At 39.7% G+C, this 22,051-nt stretch overlaps 2 protein-coding genes across 2 annotated transcripts in view; both read left to right on the top strand.

Moving 5' to 3' along the window:
* Positions 1-16,045, top strand: part of LOC135473102 (uncharacterized) — a 58,406-nt gene extending 42,361 nt beyond the window's left edge. Inside the window, exons 27-36 of the mRNA XM_064752960.1 lie at positions 371-598; positions 1,016-1,117; positions 3,164-3,279; positions 4,487-4,652; positions 5,465-5,743; positions 9,003-9,542; positions 10,387-10,519; positions 11,464-11,711; positions 12,963-13,134; positions 13,567-16,045. Coding sequence (XP_064609030.1) covers positions 371-598; positions 1,016-1,117; positions 3,164-3,279; positions 4,487-4,652; positions 5,465-5,743; positions 9,003-9,542; positions 10,387-10,519; positions 11,464-11,711; positions 12,963-13,134; positions 13,567-15,074 — 3,492 coding nt within the window. The 3' untranslated portion in view covers positions 15,075-16,045. The remainder of the gene's footprint in view (positions 1-370; positions 599-1,015; positions 1,118-3,163; positions 3,280-4,486; positions 4,653-5,464; positions 5,744-9,002; positions 9,543-10,386; positions 10,520-11,463; positions 11,712-12,962; positions 13,135-13,566) is intronic.
* Positions 16,046-19,965: 3,920 nt separating this feature from the next.
* Positions 19,966-21,844, top strand: LOC135461269 (serine/threonine-protein kinase SBK1-like). Its single transcript, XM_064738276.1, has 2 exons — positions 19,966-20,135; positions 20,536-21,844. Exon 2 carries the CDS (start codon positions 20,557-20,559, stop codon positions 21,595-21,597), a length of 1,041 nt encoding a protein of 346 aa, XP_064594346.1. The 5' UTR covers positions 19,966-20,135; positions 20,536-20,556; the 3' UTR covers positions 21,598-21,844.
* The last annotated feature ends 207 nt before the right edge of the window (positions 21,845-22,051 follow it).

The following is a 22,051-nucleotide window of genomic DNA, read 5'->3' as shown; positions in this document are numbered from 1 at the left end:
TTCAATCTGTTTGATGTAAAAAGAGTTAAAATAGCCAAAATCTGTTTCTGTTGTAAACAAACAAAAATCAATAATTTTATTTTGCTTAAATCTATGTTTGGCTGAATTTTACAACCAATTGCATGTGTGATAATGAGTGAAAATTGGTTTATTTATAGTTTTTGTTCCTTGTAACACTTTGGCCCTTGACACATGTACCTACGTGTATGTGGTGTAAGTAAACTCTTATTTCACTTCGCGCAATCTTGATCAATGTGTTAAATATGAAGTCTCCAGTTTGAGGATGAGCTGTGGTTTTACCTACATGTATTAAGGCAGTCTTTTTTAGAATAGATACCATTATATACATCTCTATAATTGCGTCTACCAGGTGGGTGAGCTGACCTCATTCTCCCAAACCCAATGCTTCTGTAACCATCTGACAGTCTTCGCTGGAAGCCTAATTGTCGCCCCTAACGTCATTGACTGGAACTTTGTCTTTGCCAATGCTGACTTCTTGAAGAATCCCACGTTGTACATCACAGAGATTGTTATTGGTGTTATCTACATTCTGGCGATGATATGGGCCCGCAGACAGGACAAGAAAGATGTGGAAGACGTAAGAGTTACGCATTGTAACACTCATAAGATTCCTTGTGCCTTTTGTACTTAATTGTATCTTTGGTACTACAAATATGTATTAAATTTTACCTTTAAAGAATCTTGAAAATCTCAGGAAGGAAGTTCTATGTTTCTGTTAAGCTATAACTGTAAAGTTAAAATTCCAGAAATTGATAAGTTCATGTATGAAGCATAATACGTGATAATATTAATACATGCTTTGTTATACCAAATACATATTCGTTAGTAAAATACATGTATTGCACAGAACGTCACGGCTATATTCTTTGTTCATTTTATGTTGTTTTTTTTTTGTTTTGTTTATATGTTTTGTTTTATTCATCACAGATGTTCACAGACAGAAAATACTAGTAAGAGACGTATGATTGTAGTTGTTTTGATGTTTTGTTGGCAGGTTGGAATTACGCCTTTACCAGACAACGATGCACAGGACAAATACTACTATGAGATTGTTGTTCAAACAGGCCTCCGTTCAAATGCTGGAACTGATTCCAAGGTACACTGTAGCATTTTAATCCAACCTTTTTTTAAAGCATAACCGAATCATTTTTGAAAACTTTGTAGACAGTTCTTTTAGGGATTATAAGTGAATTCACATAGAGAGAAAACATGAAAGGAAGTCTTCTATCATAATTCCAATAAAAATGTCAAATTAGGGTCCCATATTTTGAAGGATTGGTCGTGTTTCACCCAACAAACATATTTCTAAGGATGACTTTAGATGACTCTCACTGTTGTGAAACTGCACATAAAAGAAGCCCTGCTGTAGCACAACAGAGTATTCTCCCCTCGTCTGCCTTAGATCGCTGCAGGGTTTATTCTAATTACAGGCATTCCTCAGTATTCACACCAATCCACAGATATATGGGTGAGACAGGGTGGGGCTCTCACTACCTAATGCAGCTAAGAGACAAGACCGGCACTCGCTAGACTGAATCCACATCTCGCATAGCCGGGTCTGTCGGCAGTAAATAAAATGTCACAGTGAAATAAGTTATGTATTTAAAATTGACTAGTTTTACACTGACTTGCAAGATACAACAAAGTGTAACAAATGGGCAGAAAGATCATGAGTTAGTTACTTGAAGAGTGACGCTACACCTCAGAAGTGGTTGACAGGCTATAGATCACTCATAAATAGGAATAAACAACAGCTGAAAGGCATTCCCACATTAGTATGCCAAAAGGATATCACCGAAAATACTATTGGCGTGTGCTCGCTTGTTTACATTCATCAAAAAGCAAGTCATGCACGTTTTCAACTACAGAATAGCCAAAATTGATCAAATCAGGTTTATTTCATGTAAGCACAATTTGAAACACGTCATTATCAGTGGAGGGATGAGATGATTTGGCCTTGCAGCAGGTGAAGTTTGTTGGTTGTTCATTTGGTGAAGGTCTTCATTACTGGCCCTGTTTTTTAACAGAAACAACTAGGCATATATTACAGATAGCTACCTGCTATAAGGGCAGGCACAGGTGGTTTGTGTGAGCCTGTGTCTCTTTACACTTCGATTGTTAAAGGATACATGAAATGCTTAGTTTGTATTTCTTACAATGGAGTATGTGAGGTAGCCTAACATATAAAAATTCAGAAAAGCTTCTCAGCTTTCTTTTTGGAGTCTGAAAATGGCTTTTTACACTATTCCTAAGGCCAGAGCCGTCAGTCCGCAAATTAAGCAGCCTGTTGTGGTGACGTCAACGGTGATAGTTGTCAAACTGTTTTTGGGGAGAGTTAGAAGTGGGGGCAGTAAGCTGGTCCTGTGATCCCAGTACATGCATGTTCATCAGTGACATCATTTCTGACTATTGCCAACCATTTACAGAAAATATGCATAAAATACAGGCATTATTAAGAAATATAAAATATGCTTCACAAGTGAAAACATCGTTCTCTTTTTATATACTCTATCATATGTCATTTTCCATAAAAACCACATTCATGGTTTTATAGTACCTCTTCACGTATCCTCTAAGTCTGGGGTGGGTGTTTACAGTATTCATATATGCTGAAGTGTTTCCTTTGAGATTATAGCTGTCAGTCGTATTTAAGGTTGGAGGTAAGTGTTATTGTGCTTAGTGCAACTCAGTCCTCTAGACACTTTGGGCCGTGGGCAATTGTTTCTGAATTGTTTTGGGTGTGAGTAACAAATACAACAAGCCCTGTCATGATACCCTCTTTGCTGTAGGTTCTACATCTACCCTCAAGGTGTGTCTGATGTTGAAATTTGTTCAGATTCATGGCAAGGGGTATGATAAACCTGGGGTAAATAATCAGTTAACATCTGCAAAACTAGAGGGTATAACAGTCGAGACAATTTACAGGCTAATGCGAAAAATAAATCTAATCCACCTCTCAAATTATGTACCTTGTCAGGTATGTCATTTATGTATATTAAAAAAGCGTCAAACTCAGACTGTACATATAGCATATGGCCCAATAACTAAGACATTCTGTTATTTTTAATAAAGTCAGATTCTGCATGTACATGTATGTAATTCTGACCTGTGTTTAGCAGTAATGTACATTTTTCTCACATAGGTTCATTTCATTCTATCTGGTGAGTACGAAGAAACAGATGTGCGGCCACTGAGTGACCCCAAACGCAAAATCCTAAGACGAGGGGCAACTGATGGCTTTCTCCTGGCTGTACCCAGGTAAATTCGCTCAGGAAGCAACAAAATCCTGTCAAAATCTCAGTGGACCCTACAACATTTCTGTTGACTTGCAGTCTGATTGTTCACACGCATTTGAACAAAATAACCAGCAAAAGCTAGGTTACTGAGAAATTGCAAATCTTCAGCAGTCTTAGATCTTATTTGTCACCACAGTTCTAGCTTTGCACAGGGAATTTGTAGATGGCGTGAGGTTGAGTGTTTGCTTTGACCTGGTTAGTGATTAGACAGAAATTGGAGTACACTAGATCTTGACTTAAGTGAAATTTGTATATACGTATATGTATAGGATGTTGGCTTGTATGGCTCTGTATGGAGTCCTGGCGTTCCAGGAACTTGCAAGCCACTTTCCAGGGCGAGAACAAGTCTATGCAGAGCCATACATGCCAATATTATATACATGCTAGTTATTATGTACCCATTTAAAACTTGGAATAAAAAATAGATACAGGTGTAGATGTCATTTTAGAAAGTGGATTAAGTAACAGTATTATCGTTAATAGGGATTACACTTCCTGAATATTCAGATTGTAGTGCTGAAAAATGGCTGAGACCACTGCTGATTTTGAACCAGCGACCTCAGAGTCAGGCACCAAATCGCCAGCAATACATGTCAACTGCCTAGACCATTCGACCAACAGGCCTTCCACAAAAATAGAAGGTAGTTGGCCGGTAGACTTTACAGCGAACAAGCATTACCCCTCTGATGATCACAAATGACACCACTCCCGTAAGTGGATATATCAGACAGATATAAGGAAACCTGCAGTGGCCTCAGGCATTTTTCAGCACTAGAATCTGTGCTATATTCAGGAAGTGTAATCCCTTTTAACGATAATACTGTAAAAAATACATGTAAGTTAAAAAGGACATGAACAACAGTCATCTGTCAAGATAGGTTAGTGAATTTTTTTTACTTTTACAAAATCTTAGAGGCCTAAAGTCAGACCGTCACATCTTATGACAATGTTACTTTTCATTCCACTCTCGGTGACAGCAATTGTGATATCATGACGTCAGAGAGAGGAAGCTGTTTGGCCGGTGACGTCATGGTGTGATGTTGCAAGTGCCCAATATCATCTCAAAAGTTGTCATTTACTAAATAATATTGTTTGAGTTGGGCAGTTAATAGGTGTATAATAAGCATGTTAATTGATTCTGTTGTTTTTTTTTCTGTTATTTCCCTCAGACCTCTGGGTCCTCTGAACTTTGTTCGTATCTGGCATGACAACTCTGGGAAGGGGAAATTTGGCTCTTGGTACCTAAAGTACTTCCTGGTCAGAGATCTTCAGACAGGCGAAAAGTTTTACTTCATCTGTAACAAGTGGTTTGCCGTTGAGGAGGGGGATGGACAGGTACATGTAATGCCTTACCTTTGTTACATCAGATGATCAGTTATTCAGTAATTTGTATCTCTATTCTGTAATGGTCTCTGTGTTAACTTAACTGAGCAGTTTTTGTCTTCAGAAAATAAAGCTGTTGGCAAGTTGAAGGTTGTGAAACACCAGCTAAAGAGATAAATACTGTATTTGACCTTGAATACATTCAAAAAAAGTTTAAAAAACATGAAGTGCTGATTCAAGCTTTAATTTTTCCAGTATGATATTGTCCTATATGTACCTTCCAATCAGACCTGAACACACCTCTCTATCACTGTATTACCTTGTCATAACCAACACGTGGAATGAAATAGGAGAAATCCATTTCATAAGATGCATTCAGACGATAAAATTTGCTGAATTCTACAGTCGTATACATGTATGTCCTATTTTAATTCAACTAGTCAAATTTGATGGGTGGACTCAACAATCTCATGTTGTGATTGCAGCTTTAAATCAAAAAAACTCTCACAATCAGGCCAAGTGAGTAACTTGGATGCATGAAATTGTAGATCATATACAGTATAAAAGGAATAAATCCAGTACTTTCCCAGATCAGTTTTCCATAAAATAGAAGGAAAGTAACTCTGAATATTGAAGTCATATTATTGATCTATATTTCAACCACTATGTTTGTGCCATATCATCAGGAAGTATGTACAGAATCCATAACTAGCTACAGATGTAGCTATGTACTTTTAAAATGCATGCTGGTATTTAAGAGTTACTTTCATTCTATTTGAAAGTGAATAAATAATCAACGTATTTGGTATGCTCTTTTGTTCCAGGTTGACAGAGTGTGCCCGGTGGCAGGACCAGAGCAGATGATGCAGTTCAGCCACCAATTCTCTCAGAAGACCCGGCGTAACCTGAGCGATGGTCATCTGTGGTTCTCGGTTGTGGCTCGTCCCCCGCGCAGCCGCTTTACACGTGTCCAGCGGGTGTCCTGCTGCCTCTCACTACTCTTCCTTACCATGTTGGCAAATGCACTGTGGTATAACAGAGCACCCGCAGCCACTGGCAGTAACAGCTTCACCTTTGGGCCGTTTGCTTTGACACCTGCTGAGGTAATCAGATGTGTATTTATGGTATAGCAAAAACCTGATCCACCTGAAAAACATGCGGTCATAATTATACCAAGATATATATGACAGTGTGGTAACTTATTTCTGTAAAGATCTGGTGCTGACCAAGTGTTGATTCTTACCTTTATAAGGTGTACTAGAGGCATACTTGAGGTACATCTGAGGTGTACCATTGGGGTGTAGCATATCTTAACTGAGGTGTGTTTAAGGTATACTTAAGGTGTATCTGAGGTGTATTGAAGGTGTATCTGAGGTACTGCCAATTATGCAAATTAGTACCTCAAGTACACCTATAGTACACCTTAGTGGAGGTGTACCCTTTAAATATTAGGTAAATAATAGGTAAATAATGCCTGAAGTGTCTCTGAGGTACAACTGAGGTATAGATGAGGTACATGCAAGGTGGATATATACTGTTTTCACTTTTGTTTTGATAGAAAACAAACTTAAAATACTTAAATATTGGCTGTGTAAATTATAGATAAATGTAAGTTTGTAAGTGCATGCTGTTCTATGTTGACAGTAGCTGTAAATCTCAGCTGACTTACGACTTCAAGAGTGATATACATGAGGCTTTATAGCAGCTGGATCAAAATTTAGTGCTACTCCTTTTCTATGCGTTTCAGAACTGTTTATTTGCCAAAACATGTTACAAATTCTGTCCTAAGAAGCATCAATCAGTGCATAATTGGGTGGTTTTCCCACAGCCTGGAATATGTATGCACATTGTTCAGGGCAGCCATCTTGGAATAATCAGAGGCAAATATATCCATGCTCTGTGATTGGTCCATATTTACACACTGAATGGCAAGTCACTATAGGGTGAGACAAAGGCTTATATTTATTTAGTGAACATTTTTCTTTTGCACAAAAATATTTGTAATTGTACTCACCATTTTGTCTGAAGTACAATGTGAATCTGATCTCTTGTCTTAAGACATTAAAAAAGTGGCATCAAGTGTACTTGAGGTACATGAGCATCAAATTATAATAAAAATTCTCATGGTTTCTAAGGTGTACCTGAGGTACATCATTTACTTTGTTTAGTTTTAAAAGTTTTTAAGGTGTACCAGAGGTACATCGTCTAAGTGTTAATTTTTTTCCAAAGTTCTTGAGGTATATTTGAGGTACGTTATCCTGTGTTCAAAAACCGCTCAAAGACTCTTAAGGTGTACGTGAGGTACACCTTCTAAGTGTTAATTCCTGATGTACATCTGAGGTATAGGTATGTGGTTGGGGTATATTGGAGGTACAATACACCTCAGATAATATAGATGGGGTATACACCTCATCTTTACCTCACCCTAAGGTGTACATGAGGCGTACATCCCATATACACTTCAATGGTACGTCACATGGAGGTGTACACCTCACGTCTGTAAGGGGAGGGATCAACTTAAAAACCTTTATCAGACAAACTGATAATGACTGATTGAACCAAAAACATGTCCAACAGCATTGCCGGGGCCCACGCCACTAGTCTTTTATCGCTTCTAGCAGCCTGGTGTCTAAAACAATCATGATACTGGGAGAAAACACCAAAAGAAATTTAAAGCAATGTCCTGGATTTGAACCCTAGATGCCAGGCATCATTTACAATAGGCCAAGTACTGAAGACTAGCATAACGATCAGATGACTTTGATCTTCAGCTGCTGGCCAAGGACAGAAGACGAAAGAATACATTGTTGCAGAGCTGACGCCAGTTCCCATGGTAAACTGCAGTGTATGGTTGCATGCAGTCTAGCCGGAAGCTCCCGTGTTATTTACATAGGACGGTTTTGTCATATTTTTGGTGGTTTTTTAGTCACGAAAATAATTCTTGCAGATTTATAATTGTGATGTCAAGGTGCACCAGCTAGTATGTTTGTTTTATGATTTTAAGCAGATTTAAAAATTGACCTACTTTTGAGCCAATTTCATTGGACAGTTTTGGCCTTATTTACATACCAAACTAAAAGCTTTTTACAATCTGGGCGATCCACCTTAAAACTGTAAGTGAAAAGTTCATTTCCATGGGTGTAGCCGTTTTTTGAGAAGAAGATTTTTTTAAGCTTATCAATAAAATTTAAAATGGCCGCTGAATTACGTGACTGGTGAAACAGCACTAAACACTAAAGGTTGCTGCATATGTTCGTCATTAAGACTTCAAAGTTTGGTTTTTCTAAATTTTATAGTTTTTGAGATATTGCAATTTTACGGGTTGACTAATAATAATAATAATAATCTGAACGATTTCAAGAGGTGTCCCGCTAGGAACTAGCGTGGACCCCTAATAAATATGCGATTAAACCAAAACCTTGTTTCAGACAACTGCTAGTATCAATTAAACCAAAAACCTGTACCCAACAACTGATAATAACAATTAAACCAAAAGCCTCTTCCAGACAACTGATAATAATAATTAAACCAAAAACCTGTCCCTGACAACTGATAATAACAGTTAAACCAAAAACCTCTTCCATACACCTGATGATAACAATGAAACCATAAACCAGTACTTGACAACTGATAATAACAATTAAACCAAAAACCTACACCTGACAGCTGAATCAGAACAATTAAACCAAAAACCTGCACCCGACAACTGAATCAAAGCAATTAAACCAAAAACCAGTACTTGACAACTGATAATAACTGATCAACCTGAAACCTATACCTGGCAATTTGAAAATAACTGATCAGCCTAAAAACCTAGATCTTGTGAACTGATTAACCTGGAATGCTTTACTTGAATGCCTCTTTATAATGCTGATCAACCAAAAACCAATATCTGACAAGCTGATACAGGTACATGTACATATACTATCTGATGTACCTAAAGGATCTGTACCTGTAACAAAATCTGCTACTCACCTGACAAGCTGAAAATAATTGATTAACCTAAACCCTATAGCCCACCAATACCAAGATATTGAATGCCAGTGCTAATATATATTTTTCATGAAGATTAGATAAAACTTAAATTAAACAATTTTCGTTATTTTTTTCTCATACTGTAGGCATGTACGTGGGCAGACCCATTTTCAGTCTTCAGTCTGTTTTACACACGCTTAAATTTAGAAATTCAGTTAGATAGCCTTGTTGTCGCCATAGCTGTACATCTCTCTTGATAATGAAATCTGGTTTTATTATCTTCTTATCTTTCATTGATCTGTTTTCAGTTTCAGCTTTTCATTGCAGTGGTCACAAAATCTGGTTTTATTCTGTTCTTCTCTTTCATGGATTTGTTTCCAATTTCAGCTTTTCATTGGAGTGGCCACAAACTTGATTGTGTTCCCCATAAGCTTTATCATCATTCAGCTATTCCGGAAATCCCGCCCTAGAAAGAAGCGGCGATCCCGTATACAGGAGGCCATACAGAAGAGCGGAGTCAAACTCTCTGACATCAACCCCCAGATGGGCAGTAAATGGTCACTGCAACAACCACAGGAGGAGTTAAATCTGCCCGACCGCAATAATCCAGAGTACCGGGATGATCCTACACCCCGCCCAGGGACTGCTGTCTCCACCATTTCCAGGTCTGAGTCCCCGATGTCGGGCCGAGTGACCAACACTTACTACAACATGCAGAAGAAGAAGAGAGACAAGGCCAAGACGAAGCGTATGCTCCCCTGGTGGTGTCAGATCATTGCCTGGATCCTGCTCTGGATAACAGTCATAGTCTCTGTCTCATTCGTTACCTTCTACGGAATCAGCTTTGGTGACTATAAGTGCAAACAGTGGATCACATCCATGCTGATTGCCTTCGTCATGTCTATCTTTGTTACCCAGCCCATTAAGGTTTGTTTTCAATGTGGGAATGGATTTAGAATGAAACTTGCACTACAAGTATTTACGTGTAGTCTTAATACCTTAGTTTGTAGTTTGGTACAAGGCTTATTAGTCTCCTCGCACTACTTAAGGGGACTATGTTTACACCTTGCCTGTCTGGCCGTCAGTTCATCTCAAATCAGTATTCTTGACTCTTAATTATTTGTTTAAGAGTTCACGACATTAAATTGAAATGTAGCACATGGTGACTGTACTGATCAAGTTAAAATTTTGGGCTGTTTTATTCTTTTTCAACAAAATTTTTGTCATGTTTGGGACAGTGTTCCAGAGTTTGTCTTGGACGTTCTGTTGTATTGAATTCAAATGTTGTATGTTAGTTCACCATGATATTAAAGTAATTGTCTGATACCTGATTCGGTTTTGCGCAGTTTTGTATACTTTCATGCCAGTATGGCCATCTTTATTTTCTTGTTATGGACTTCGTTTCAAAATGATTAGTTATTCTGAAATGAACCTTCATACATGCCTTCTGCAAGACAAATTATAGACCAATGGGAGTTTTTAGCTGTTTTGTAGATTTTCAACACAGTTATGGCTGTTTGTAGTTAGCTGTGGACAAGGAGCTATTGAATATTCTGATTCCCCAAACTGCTAGAGGACATGTATACAAAAGCAATACTCCCAGAATACTTACTTATTTAGTCTTATTCTACACATTCAACACACTTGTCCACACCTTATTTAAGTCCATACATTAGCTTCTACAATTGAGGGCAGACGTTTGTTAGCATCTGTTGTTATAATGACACAGTTTCTGTATGTGTACATGCATGTGTCTATTTTTCTTGCTCAGGTGTTCCTGACGGCCGTGGTGTTGTCGTTGATTATCCGTAACCCTGGTGAGGATGATGACGAAGGAGATGAGGATGAGGAAGACCCCTACCTGGCTCCAGACGAAGAGTACCTACACCGGATGCCAGCTGAAGGTCTGATTCTGTGATGCGTTACAAGAAGTCTCACAAAGTAACATTTTGGACAACTCAATGTCCCAGCAAAACTAAAATAAATATTACCATGGCAAAGAAGAAAAAAAAAAGTAAAACTGATATTGATTTGGGGCAATAACTAACATGAAGTATTTGTCAGATTTCAGTACAATGAACACAGTCTAGGAAGTAGTTAAATTTAACTGTTTAGAATTTTTTGACCTGATAAATTGCATTTGAAACTTTGGATTCCGTGGTGGCTTATTCTGAACATATTGGGACCAGTGACGTCACATCAGGTTTTTGACACTTGACACACAGACTGCTAGATGTAATGAATCAAAATGCATCAACATACAGAAATATGAATACACTATCCAAATGGACCTTGAAACATTTCATGCCAAAAATATGGATGTGACGTCAGTGATATCCTTTAGGTCTCAACAGCTCACTGAAAATCGGATGTTTTCAAGGCATTTTGCTCGGTTGTAAAATTTCTCAAAAAATGAGACGAACTATGTTACTGGACAGTGTTAAATGATGTTTTATTTGATGTATACTTCATTTTAATGTGTTCTGTGCGTTTAAACTGCTGTTTTCTCAAAAATCTAGAACAGATGTATTAAACATAAATGTATCCCAAAACCGACTGCGCTATAAGAAATCAGTTGTTTCATGATTTATATCTATGGCTGAAAGACTGTATTAAAAGTTGTTTAGTTACATGTATTTTCATACATGTACCAAGAATCCAGGCAATCTACGGTGTGTATGAAAAGAAAGTGATGAGTTGGTGTGAAGATTTCTGAACTGGATAAAGATTTGTTGAGAGAGAAATCCTGAGAGAGAAGTGTTTTTTATGTTATATTACAAAAAATATTTGTGATCTTGACAATTAGTTCTGGAGGTATTTCTTACTGTTCTCTGTAAACGCTCATTAGGTTACGGAAGACCAAAGAAGGTAGCTTACAAACCACCGGACCCTCACACGCTAGAGAAGGCTCGTCTGATACGCCTGAAGGAGATCGAGATGTGGAATGTGATCCGTGAGATCGTCTTCTACGCCTTCTTCCTGTGGGTGCTGATGGTGATCAGCTATGGGAACCGTGACCCGCTGTCTTACCTGTACAAGTACAGTCTGGAGAGGAACTTCATAGGAAACAACATCACCTCCTCTGACTTCAGACAGGTCTGTGTATTATGATCTTCAGTGTAAAATTTAAAAAAAGATAAATTAGGGACTACTCGAAGGACCACTGAAAACAAAACTTGACGTTTGCATGCTTGCTTAATTTTTTGGGGTCTTCTGCTGATTTGATGTACATCTGCTGTAGGGCTTCAACCTATTCCATCTGTAAAGCACTTTTTTTTCAGTGGAATTTCATTGTGTCCGTGGTTATTGCAGATATGAGCAAATATTATATTTACGTCTACAAATAGTAATTCCCACATTTTGCTGATAACTGCTCGGGTGTAAGTTTATGCGTGCTCATTCCTAACCTAGAACTATTGGTTGGATGCGGACAGGTGTTTCCAAGGCACGTGTTAACACCCAGAAGAATTAACATGTGCTAATGAAATTAGTGTTAGTCGTTTGTTCATAAGCGTACATGACAGGTGTACATGACAGGTGTACTGGTTGTAAGCAACTTGCGGATGGTCATGGATTTCCCCATGGCTCTGTCTGGTTTCCTCCCATTATAGTTCTGTATGTTCTATATGTGAAATATTCTTGAGTATGGCGTAGAAGACCAATCAAACAAAACAATACTAAAGACTGCACAAACGGACACATAAGCACGTACCATCGACCGCTTATTGTCGCCAAGGAATGTCAGGACAGTGAGGCCAAATTTGCAAATGGTCATGAACACACACCTTTGTGCCTTGATTTGTCGGGAAAAAGTCGCGTACGTTGTTCATCGAGACACCCCTTACCCCATCCCCCCCGAAAAATGTTTGTTTAGTTGTGTTTATAGTGAGTTAAACTTGAGCTTAGATGTACTCGATGCACGTCTACTCGTCTAACAATATAAGAAGTTACCAGCTTTTGTGGTTTTTATTGCTGGGTTTTTTTCCCAAGCTTAATTTTTTGAAACTGACTCTGACTCACATGAGAGCATTGAATACTAAGATGTGCTGGTGATTATGGCCACACACCTTGTGTTTGTGGTGTTTCATGAACTTTTTGTTACTTCGCTCATGCTTCCGAATAGGCTTTGAAAACAACATGCTCTAGCCATTTTGGAGGCACACTATATACATGTATATTCTTAAACTGAATTACCACGATATCGAATTTAAACTGAATTGCTGAAATATTACCGACGTGGCGCTAAGCCTTTATCGGTCTTTAAATCCATGCTCTGTTTGTTTGCCTGGTTACATCTCGTTGATAAGTGATCTCAAAGTAAGAAAATGTTATGTTTCATATCTTTAGGTGCATAATACCAAGAACTTCTGGAACTGGACAACAAACAGCCTTGTGCCGAGCATACGAGCCAATGTCTATTACAACGATGACCCACCTCTGTACCTTAGAGGTTATATTAACGACAAGGTATCGCGAATCATGGGATATGCTACAATGAGACAGCTAAGAATTTCCCGAGGTGAGACCTTTGGCAGTAGACCTTCCTTGGATGTTTTGATTACTTTGTTGTAAATGTGTGATGTATCGATATCATGGTGTTTAAGGGGTGCGTGTCATGGCGTGTCACGCGTGTCATGGCTTAACCGTGCAGAATGCTAGTCCTGGCCGAACAAGAATGTACTTTTAAATAGGACATAACCAGATCAAAATCATCTGTAATCCGTTGTAGGATGGCGAAGGACATCGGTTCTTTGGGTGCTTCGGTTTCCTCCACAGGTAAACCTGACGTAAATTTTAACTGTAGATCATTACATGTCGAGGCCCTGATATTAGCGGAACTACATGGAGAACTGCGTTAAACACTAATTAAGACAATGACACCAATTTTAGTGGCAATTTATTCTGGTTAAGAAGAGAGAATGATCGTAAAACGAGAAAAAAATCTTTGCAGGTACCTGTCGTATGGAAAAAGTCTTTGAAGACCTAATCGAGTCGTGTAACGGTGACTACCTGTTCTGGAATGAAGAAAAGGGTTCGTATGGTACAAGCTGGACAGATCTCAATGGAACAGAGCCTCCAAGCCATTACGTGTACAGAGACGCTGACAGTTTAGATGGTTACCCATACTGGGGACGTCTGGCTATTTACAATGGCGGTGGGTATGTTGTGGAGCTCCGAGAATCTCTAAATGACTTATTGTTTAAGATGAAGCAGCTGGAAAACGAAGGCTGGATTGATAAATTCACTAGGGCAGTATTCATTGAATTTACTGTGTACAACCCTGGTATCAATCTGTTTGCTGTTGCCACTTTGTTGGCAGAATGGCACCCCAGTGCTGGAGTTGTTGCCTCGTACCGATTTGAACCAGTCCGTCTTTTCTCATACATGCAGTCGGCGATTCTGTTCCAGATCGCATGTGAAATAGCCTTCCTTCTCTTTATCATCTTCTTCATCTATCGTGAAGTCAAGTGTATAATGAAAGAGAAAGGCAAATACCTTCAAAATTTCTGGAACATTGTGGAAATCAGCATCATTGGATTCTCCATTGGCTGTGTTGTCATATACTTTTATCGGCTAATTGTCACTAACCAACTGACAAGCATCTTCAAGAACTCCCAGGGCAACGAGTACATGAAGTTCCAATATATTGGTTACTGGAATGAGATGCTCAGCTATCTGATAGGCTGGTTGGTTTTCTTGGCCACTCTCAAATTTCTGAAACTACTGCGCTTTAACCGAAGAATGTCCATGCTGGCTGCTACTCTACGGAACGGATGGAAGAGCATGTTCCACTTTGGAATCATCTTCACAATCGTGTTCCTGGCGTTTATTCAGCTTTTCTACCTTGTCTATCACACCAACATCTACATCTTCGCGAACTTCATCAACTCGATGGAGGCCGGATTTTTGATGATGATGGGGAAGTTTGACATCTACTCCATGATGATGATGGAACCACTGATAACGCCCATCTTCTTTTTCCTCTTCGTCTTGACCATCACGTTTATTCTGGTCAACATGTTCGTGTCGATCTTGAACGAGTCGTTCAGCTCCGTCAAACACGACATCACCAAACAGCCTAATGAGTACGAGATCGTTGACTTCATGCTTGGACGCTTTAAGCAGTGGACAGGTCTTGGAGGGGCGGCCCCACCAACAAGCAAATCCGAAGATATCCTGCTAAATAACCTGAAGAAAGGAGATAACGGGAATGGCAAAGCTCCGGTGGAACACTTCCCAGACAAGGTGGATGAGCTGCTCAACACGATTTCCAAGGCTTACTTCGACCAGGACAACTTAGAGAACGTCCTTGGCCCTAAGACAGACGCCGACCGGCTCGCCATGAAGAACCTTTTGAAGAAGCACTCCGAGCAGACAAGCAACAGACCTCTCAGCGCCACTCGCACTGATAAGGTAGCCAGTTTTGATTCCAGTACCGGGCAGTACAGGAGGTTCTAGGAATATACCGTTGTCTTACTGTTGATGCCGTGACCCTTTTGCTATCGGCGCACCACCTGCATTGCCTTTTATTTTTGGCAGCAACACAGCTTTGACTTGGTAGTTATACACTCAACTGGTCCTGTCTGTATATCATGATACATTTTTCACTTTCACCGATTTTTCACGTTAGGTGGACGAGAACTTTGAGAGCTTGTAATTTGCTAGTAATACAAATCTTATAAATGTATGCAGCACCTTCTATTTCTATGCTGGAAATATCTTCATTAGTTCATGGGTGGGTAATTTCCTGTGGTAGTAATTTTTCTGTCATTGAAGTCCCGTAATACTGCTCTGCACTCTGTATGGATTCAGGCGCCCTGTGATATATGTTTGACACATGTTTTTTGGTGTGAACTCGAGCGCTCCTTGTGAAGCTGTTAGCCTTTTGAAAGGTCAACATTGTCAGTCTTTCACATATTTAGCGCTGTGTAGAAAATGTTTCTACGCCGTCTTCACTTTGCACTTCCGAATGTCGCTGTTTGTAAGACCAACTCACCGATTTTAGCAAGTCTTGTACATGTAGCTAGTGAAATTGTCTACGATCGTCTTCTGTTAAAATAGTTCTCCAACTGTGGCACAGTTTCTGCTGTTAGTTTACAGGGCAACCTTCATTACAGTCTGCCAATCTCTCTAATTTATTGGTTTGTTATGGATTTTCACGAGCACTGACATGCCGCCGAAACTGAATGTAAAGATGTGTTTGTACTGACACAGAAACATTCCGAAGGTTTCTGGTGTTTTGTGCTTAGATTTGATTTACAGTGTTACTGCTGGCTTTGATATGTCACAGGCATATTCAGATGTTACTGCTGACAACTCATCGATTCCGTCCAAAAGTCGATTCAGAAGATTTATGAGTTTATGAGATCCTCCTGAATTTGGCACCGATTTCATTGTAACTGCACCGAGTGTGTATTAAATAGCTTGCACCTGCATTTGTTGAAATTTAAGTTCTGTGTTTTCGCCTTGTTCTCGCCACGATATGGCTGAAATATTGCCGATATGGCGTAAAGCCATAATCATTCATTTATTCATTCTAGTTTGCCCGCCCTTTACTTTGATAGCATACCGAAATGTATCAGGATCTGTTTGAGACTTTCTGCCTTACATTTGTACAGTGGTTTTCAGTTGACTGTATGAAGTTTCTTCCTTTAACCTCACAGCATTCATCTTAAATCATCATTGTTTTTAAGTGGCGACAAGTTCCTCTCCGGTCGTAATTAAAATGGCTGCGAGCAACTTGCGGATGATCGTGGGTTTCCCTCGGGCTCTGCCAGATTTCCTCCCACGGGCTCTGCCCGGTTTCCTCTCACCATTAGGCACCAATCAAATCATTAAATAAATAAGCAGAGGCAACCAGCAGTCCTATAAATCGCTCTGTCTGTCTGCCTGTCGGCCTTATGGTGACGGTCCAATTTTTGACGTCCTATCTTATAACATGGGTCGTTTAGTGAGGCATTTAACATGAGGCATGCAGTTAATTCACGGGATTGGAAGACGACACAAGCTCCAGGCTGGATATCGCAGCAATTGCAAAGTTACGCTTGTTCATATAGCGTTTCATATGGGAGCCGGTTGTCTGTCTCTACATTTATGATTAATTTTAAAACATGGTTACATTTCTCCACCAATATCGTGTGCATATATCTGTACGTCACACGTGGGAAAGTTCGTTGCCAAAGATCGGTGGTTTATCCGGGCACTCCGTTTTTCTCCACCCATAAAACTAACTGCTATCGTATGAAAAAAAATCCTTATATGCCACAGTCAAATGAATAAGGAAAATAAAATATGGTCATTTGAAATGAATTAGTCATAGAATAATAAAAAAAAAACAGTGATAGATCATTTAGCGGTAAGAAACTTGCATGAAAAGGAACACTTTTGATAAATATTTATTTTTATATATTTATTTCCCTTGTAACTAATTTATTTAACTAAATGTATTTTCATAAATTGAAGCGCCATAACAGATATTCGACATTTTCTCAATAGGCAATGACCAATAAAGGGAATCGGACAATGGACTACAGTTACGCCTACGTCGACCATTTGTGATGAATGAACATTGGATGCATATAGCTTACCCATGAAAAGTTTGAGTGCCTGACTGAGTTGTCCATTTTCAACAAAATTTTGTCTAATTTATTCTTTCACTTACATAGCTGTATATGAATTTAAGGAAACCGGAGTAAACTGACTTGAGTATTCGAGCCAGTGGCGATTACGTCGCTTTATCCGAATGACGCATCGAGGGTTGACGATGCAAAGTCAGAGATAGCATTAGATGCAAAGCTCTATGTTTTTTAGCCGAAACGAGTGATAAACGATTACACTACCAATGTATATACCTTCTGGATATGCGTGACACATTTCTGTGATAAGTTATTCACCTTCATCATTCAGTTGCTAGTGAGTTCTTATGCTGAAGTTATAGACAGCTGTTTTGACTTAAAATGCTCAGTCGTAGTCGATGTGTGGACATACAGAAACTACATAGTGGGGAATCTTGGAAGTGTGTCCGCGTGGAGTGAAGCAGAAGAAAGCAGGCAAAGCATCACAGGTTTTATATGTAGTAAACAGCTTCCAGGCACCTAATCAATAACATCCGCCTGTTTACCTTATACGCTGCTGGATTCCAGCCTCCATGTGAAAAAGAGCGCACACTGCGTAATTGTGCAGTGTGCAGAATTCGTTAACAGAAATGGATTTAGTGGACATTCAGCGCTTAAAGATGGAGTAAACACTTTGCACGAAGATAATAAAACTGTTCACGTCCATTTCGTCGAGAATCAGGCGAAAAGCAGGACGAGTTTACTGTTAAATTGGTCAGGACCATGTCAGAGCGTGTGTGGATAGTGGACAAAATGCTATAGTTAATCGACTCGCAGGGCCGAGAATGGTGTAATGATATATAGCTACTAGAAATACAAGTGGGCCTACTACTAACAAAGCTAAAGACCAGTTAGCAACTCCTGCATCATGTGGGTAGAGGAAAGTAGAGGAAAATCGCGCAGAAGTGAATATAGGCTGTACAAAGCAACAAGCTAGGCATCAAAGATTAGTAGCAGAAGACAAAAACACACACAAAATATTACTGTTGGAAATTATCAGAATAACTCCCAAAGATATAACAACATGACCAGGGCAGTTTTCCGGGATAACTACATGTGCCTACCCCAAACATAACTTGAAACAGAAATCAATTTTTGTTAATAACAAGTCTCTTTTTTTATTACATAGATTTCATCTGTGAAAATTTCGGAAAAGTTTAAAAGAAAGGACAACATTACACCAGATATGTATATGCATCGATGAAGTATTAAATTCAAAAGGTTATTTTAACCATCCAAATGTTTTTGCAATGGTATAATTGTCTACCAGATATGGACAGATTCCATACTTAATGCTTAAAAGTGAGTGAGATTTTATGTGGTGAATTGAGCTTCTCTACACTCTTTAGTAATTAGATTTCAAGACAAGAACACCACTGAGACCTTGTGAATCAGGCTCAAGCACTGTTCCAATTATCTTGGTATATTATACCATAATGTCTTCTCAATTTTGGCAGGGTGCATCTACAATCGTCATTTCCCTTCGCAACCTAGGGAATTATGTTGATTGGTGTTTTACACACAGCTCAAGAGTATTTAGCCCTAAACATGTAACTCTGCTTCGAGAGGTGCAGCCAGAAGGGTTGCCGTGGGAAATGATTCTAATGTGTTGTAGGATATTTTGCCCCGTCTCCGCGCAGAGGAGTTGTATTTTAGTCTCGTATTTTGCCCACGATGACCTGCGGTAGCTCTGAACTCTCGGATAAAGAACAAGAGAGTGTCTATTTTCTGAAAAAGAAGATAATGCGAAAATGCGAGCTTGTTAGTGGGATTTCTCTTTAAGATCAAATATACCAAACTACTACTGACATATATTTGCAACTAAAGAATATTGCACTTATACGACGGCGGCCAGCGTTATGGTGGAAAGAAACCCATGGCCATCCGCAGGTTGCTAACTTTCCCACGTATGACTGATGAGCTCGGTAAGGCGTCTCAGTGAAGCAGCACTAGATAAAAGAGCGGTGGAAATCCGTCCTGCAACAAGGATTCCTTCGTCGTCATATGACTGAAAAATTGTTAAGTACGACGTTAAACCCCAAGCATTCACTCACTCATACTGGTATTTTTCTTTCTTTAGTTACAAACTTAACCTCCTCTGTGGACTGTAGGTCAAATTCAAAAACATCGAGAGATCTGTTAAACGATGATTTCCGTATGAAATAAATAAATAAATAAATAAATAAATAAGTGAATAACCGTTATCTGGTTAAGCTATATAACTGACATAAATTGTCCTTGTGAGTGCTGTATATGTAGGCTGCAAACCACGCTTTGTGTGTATCCCTGTGGGTTATACGATCAGCACTGCGACTTGATATATGTAATATCCCATCATCTCTCGCGAGAATTTATTCAGATAAAGTGAAATGCCAGTCACCATATGCTTCACGGAGATATTCCTTGCCCGTAAACATCTATAAGCCTTTGTTTGTTGAATCCATTATGATGCATCTATGCTGTCAGTTAGCTGTTTGACGTACATTACCGGTTAGATCTCTATATAACCAGCGACTATCAGCTTCCACCTTTGATATTTAATATTAATCCATACGAGTTCCTGGCATCGTTACAAGCCGTCGAGTAAGGCTATTGACGTCTTTGGCAGTTTACGACATGCGATGTATGTAACCACACTGTCGGCAGGCTAATTGCCTCTTGGCCGGCCTTCGCGAACTGATACACGGTGAGTATTAGGTGCGGTCGATGTGTGTTGGCCTCAGACAGATCAATATCTACGTCACGGCAGAGCAGTCTCAGCCAGCATATAAAAGAGCCAGGACAAGCCTGTCGTGCTAAAGATCCACTAGCTTTGCTCTCGACAAGACAATTCCGCTAGCCTGTCAGCGTTTGCTGCAGTTCACGCCTTCACCAGGCCACCAACTGTGTTAGGGAATATCACAAGGTAAGTCAGCAACTCTGTTCAACGGTTTCTAATGTTTTTAGGATTGTCTATTGTTTAAGTAAAAATTGTCGAAAGGTAAATTCTGATCTTCACGTAAGAGGTGATTCTCGCAGAAACTTTTTATTTTGAAATTATTGAACTTTGAAATTGTTGGCAATGAAATAGGCGAATGGAACGTATCAGTGAATACAAAATTGCCGCGAAATGTTTAACTTTACCCCATGGCCAAGGACATAACTTCCTCGGCCATGAAGGATTTGCCGGGTAATAAATCGCAACGTATCACACCATGCAAGTACGGTATCGCACCATGCAGATGTGGTATTGGCACAAACCAATGCTTTGTTGCTCGATAACGGCTTTCGAGTGAGCTAACTGTATTTCTTGGCTCTTGTTTTAGGTATTTCCGTTGTCTGTAAGAATGTCGACTGGCGTGACATCTGAAGAAATGTCCGTGTCCAACCCAGCCCCAGAACCCGCCTGCATTGACCTGAACAACAGTTACACGATACTCAAGACTCTGGGGAAAGGAGCGTACGGGGACGCTCTTTTGGCACGTTGTGCCCGGACTGGCACCACAGTGGCTCTCAAGAAGGTGCTCAAGAAAAACACCAAGCTGAAAGACTTTCAACAAGAGGTGAATTTGAGTTATTACCTGTCGCCCCACCCGTGTATTCTGGACGCGTACAATGTAGCTTACCAGACCGCGGAGGCTTATGTGTTCGTTACTGAACACGCACCTTGTGGTGACTTATTCGAGGCCATTCCGCCCCATGTAGGCATCAGAGAGTACAGTGCCAAACTGGTCGTCACTCAGATCGCTTCAGCTCTGGACTTTATGCACAGTAAACAGATTGTTCACAGAGATCTTAAGCCGGAAAACGTACTCATGTTCAAATCGGACTTTTCTCGTGTGAAACTCACCGACTTTGGCCTTTCGCGAAAGGAAGGAACAGTTGTGAAGAAAATAGACGGTTGCATTCCGTATACCCCGCCTGAGATCTGCGAAGCGGCTAGTCACGAGAGCTTGACTGTGTCCAAAGCCGAGGATACCTGGTGCCTTGGAGTCATGATGTTCTGCATGCTGACGGGAAACTTCCCTTGGGAAAAGGCAACAGAAGTCAACACCCATTTCGCAGAATTCCGTTCCTGGCAGAGGCGAAAATACACCCGCGTTCCTTCACTTTGGAGGAAATTGTCACCACGCGTCATGAAACTCTTTAGAAAATTACTCGACTGCAAGCCAAAGAAACGACCGCCGGTGAACGAGGTGTTCAAATTCATCGAGGACAAATGGGTTATTACTCGTAAAGGCTCTCACGAAACTGACGAGAGCAGTGTGTCTGGAAGTGACCTTACCGAAGAACTTAGCTTAGGCTACGAATGGAATCGCCAAATTTCGGATATAGATCTCAACGAGAAAGACTTAAGAACGTCAGAGTGGGTGCTGAGCCTGTCGTAGCGAAGAGACTGTGTCAAAAGGACTTCACCCGGTGATATGTTTCATAAAGTGATAGGTGTAAACGGTTAGATCTTGCGATTGTTTGTGTTATCCGTCGAGCCGAAGCTGTGCACCATTTGTATATAAAATTGTACATTTCAAAGAACTGTAACTGAGCCCATGCGATTATCTTCCATCACTGTACTATCACTCAGTGTAAAAAGTTATTGTTTTTTTGCACCAGTTCATCACTAATAAAATAAATCTAATCAAACTTACGTGTTTATCGTCATTGTTATTTACGGGTTTAGCTTTTCTGGTAATTCTTCAAATCTTTCATTTGTTGCGTAATTTGATATAGCCGAGTAAAGGTATAGCTACAACTGCGAAATCTGACAATTGTGGGCCTGCAATGTGATTGATGTGTTTGTTTGGGTGCTTAGTTAGTAAATGAGTTAAGACAGTACGGAGAGAC

The sequence above is a fragment of the Liolophura sinensis genome, chromosome 1 (genome assembly GCF_032854445.1).
Source record: "Liolophura sinensis isolate JHLJ2023 chromosome 1, CUHK_Ljap_v2, whole genome shotgun sequence".
Lineage (NCBI taxonomy): Eukaryota > Metazoa > Mollusca > Polyplacophora > Chitonida > Chitonidae > Liolophura > Liolophura sinensis.
This window is presented reverse-complemented; position numbering and strand designations above follow the sequence as displayed.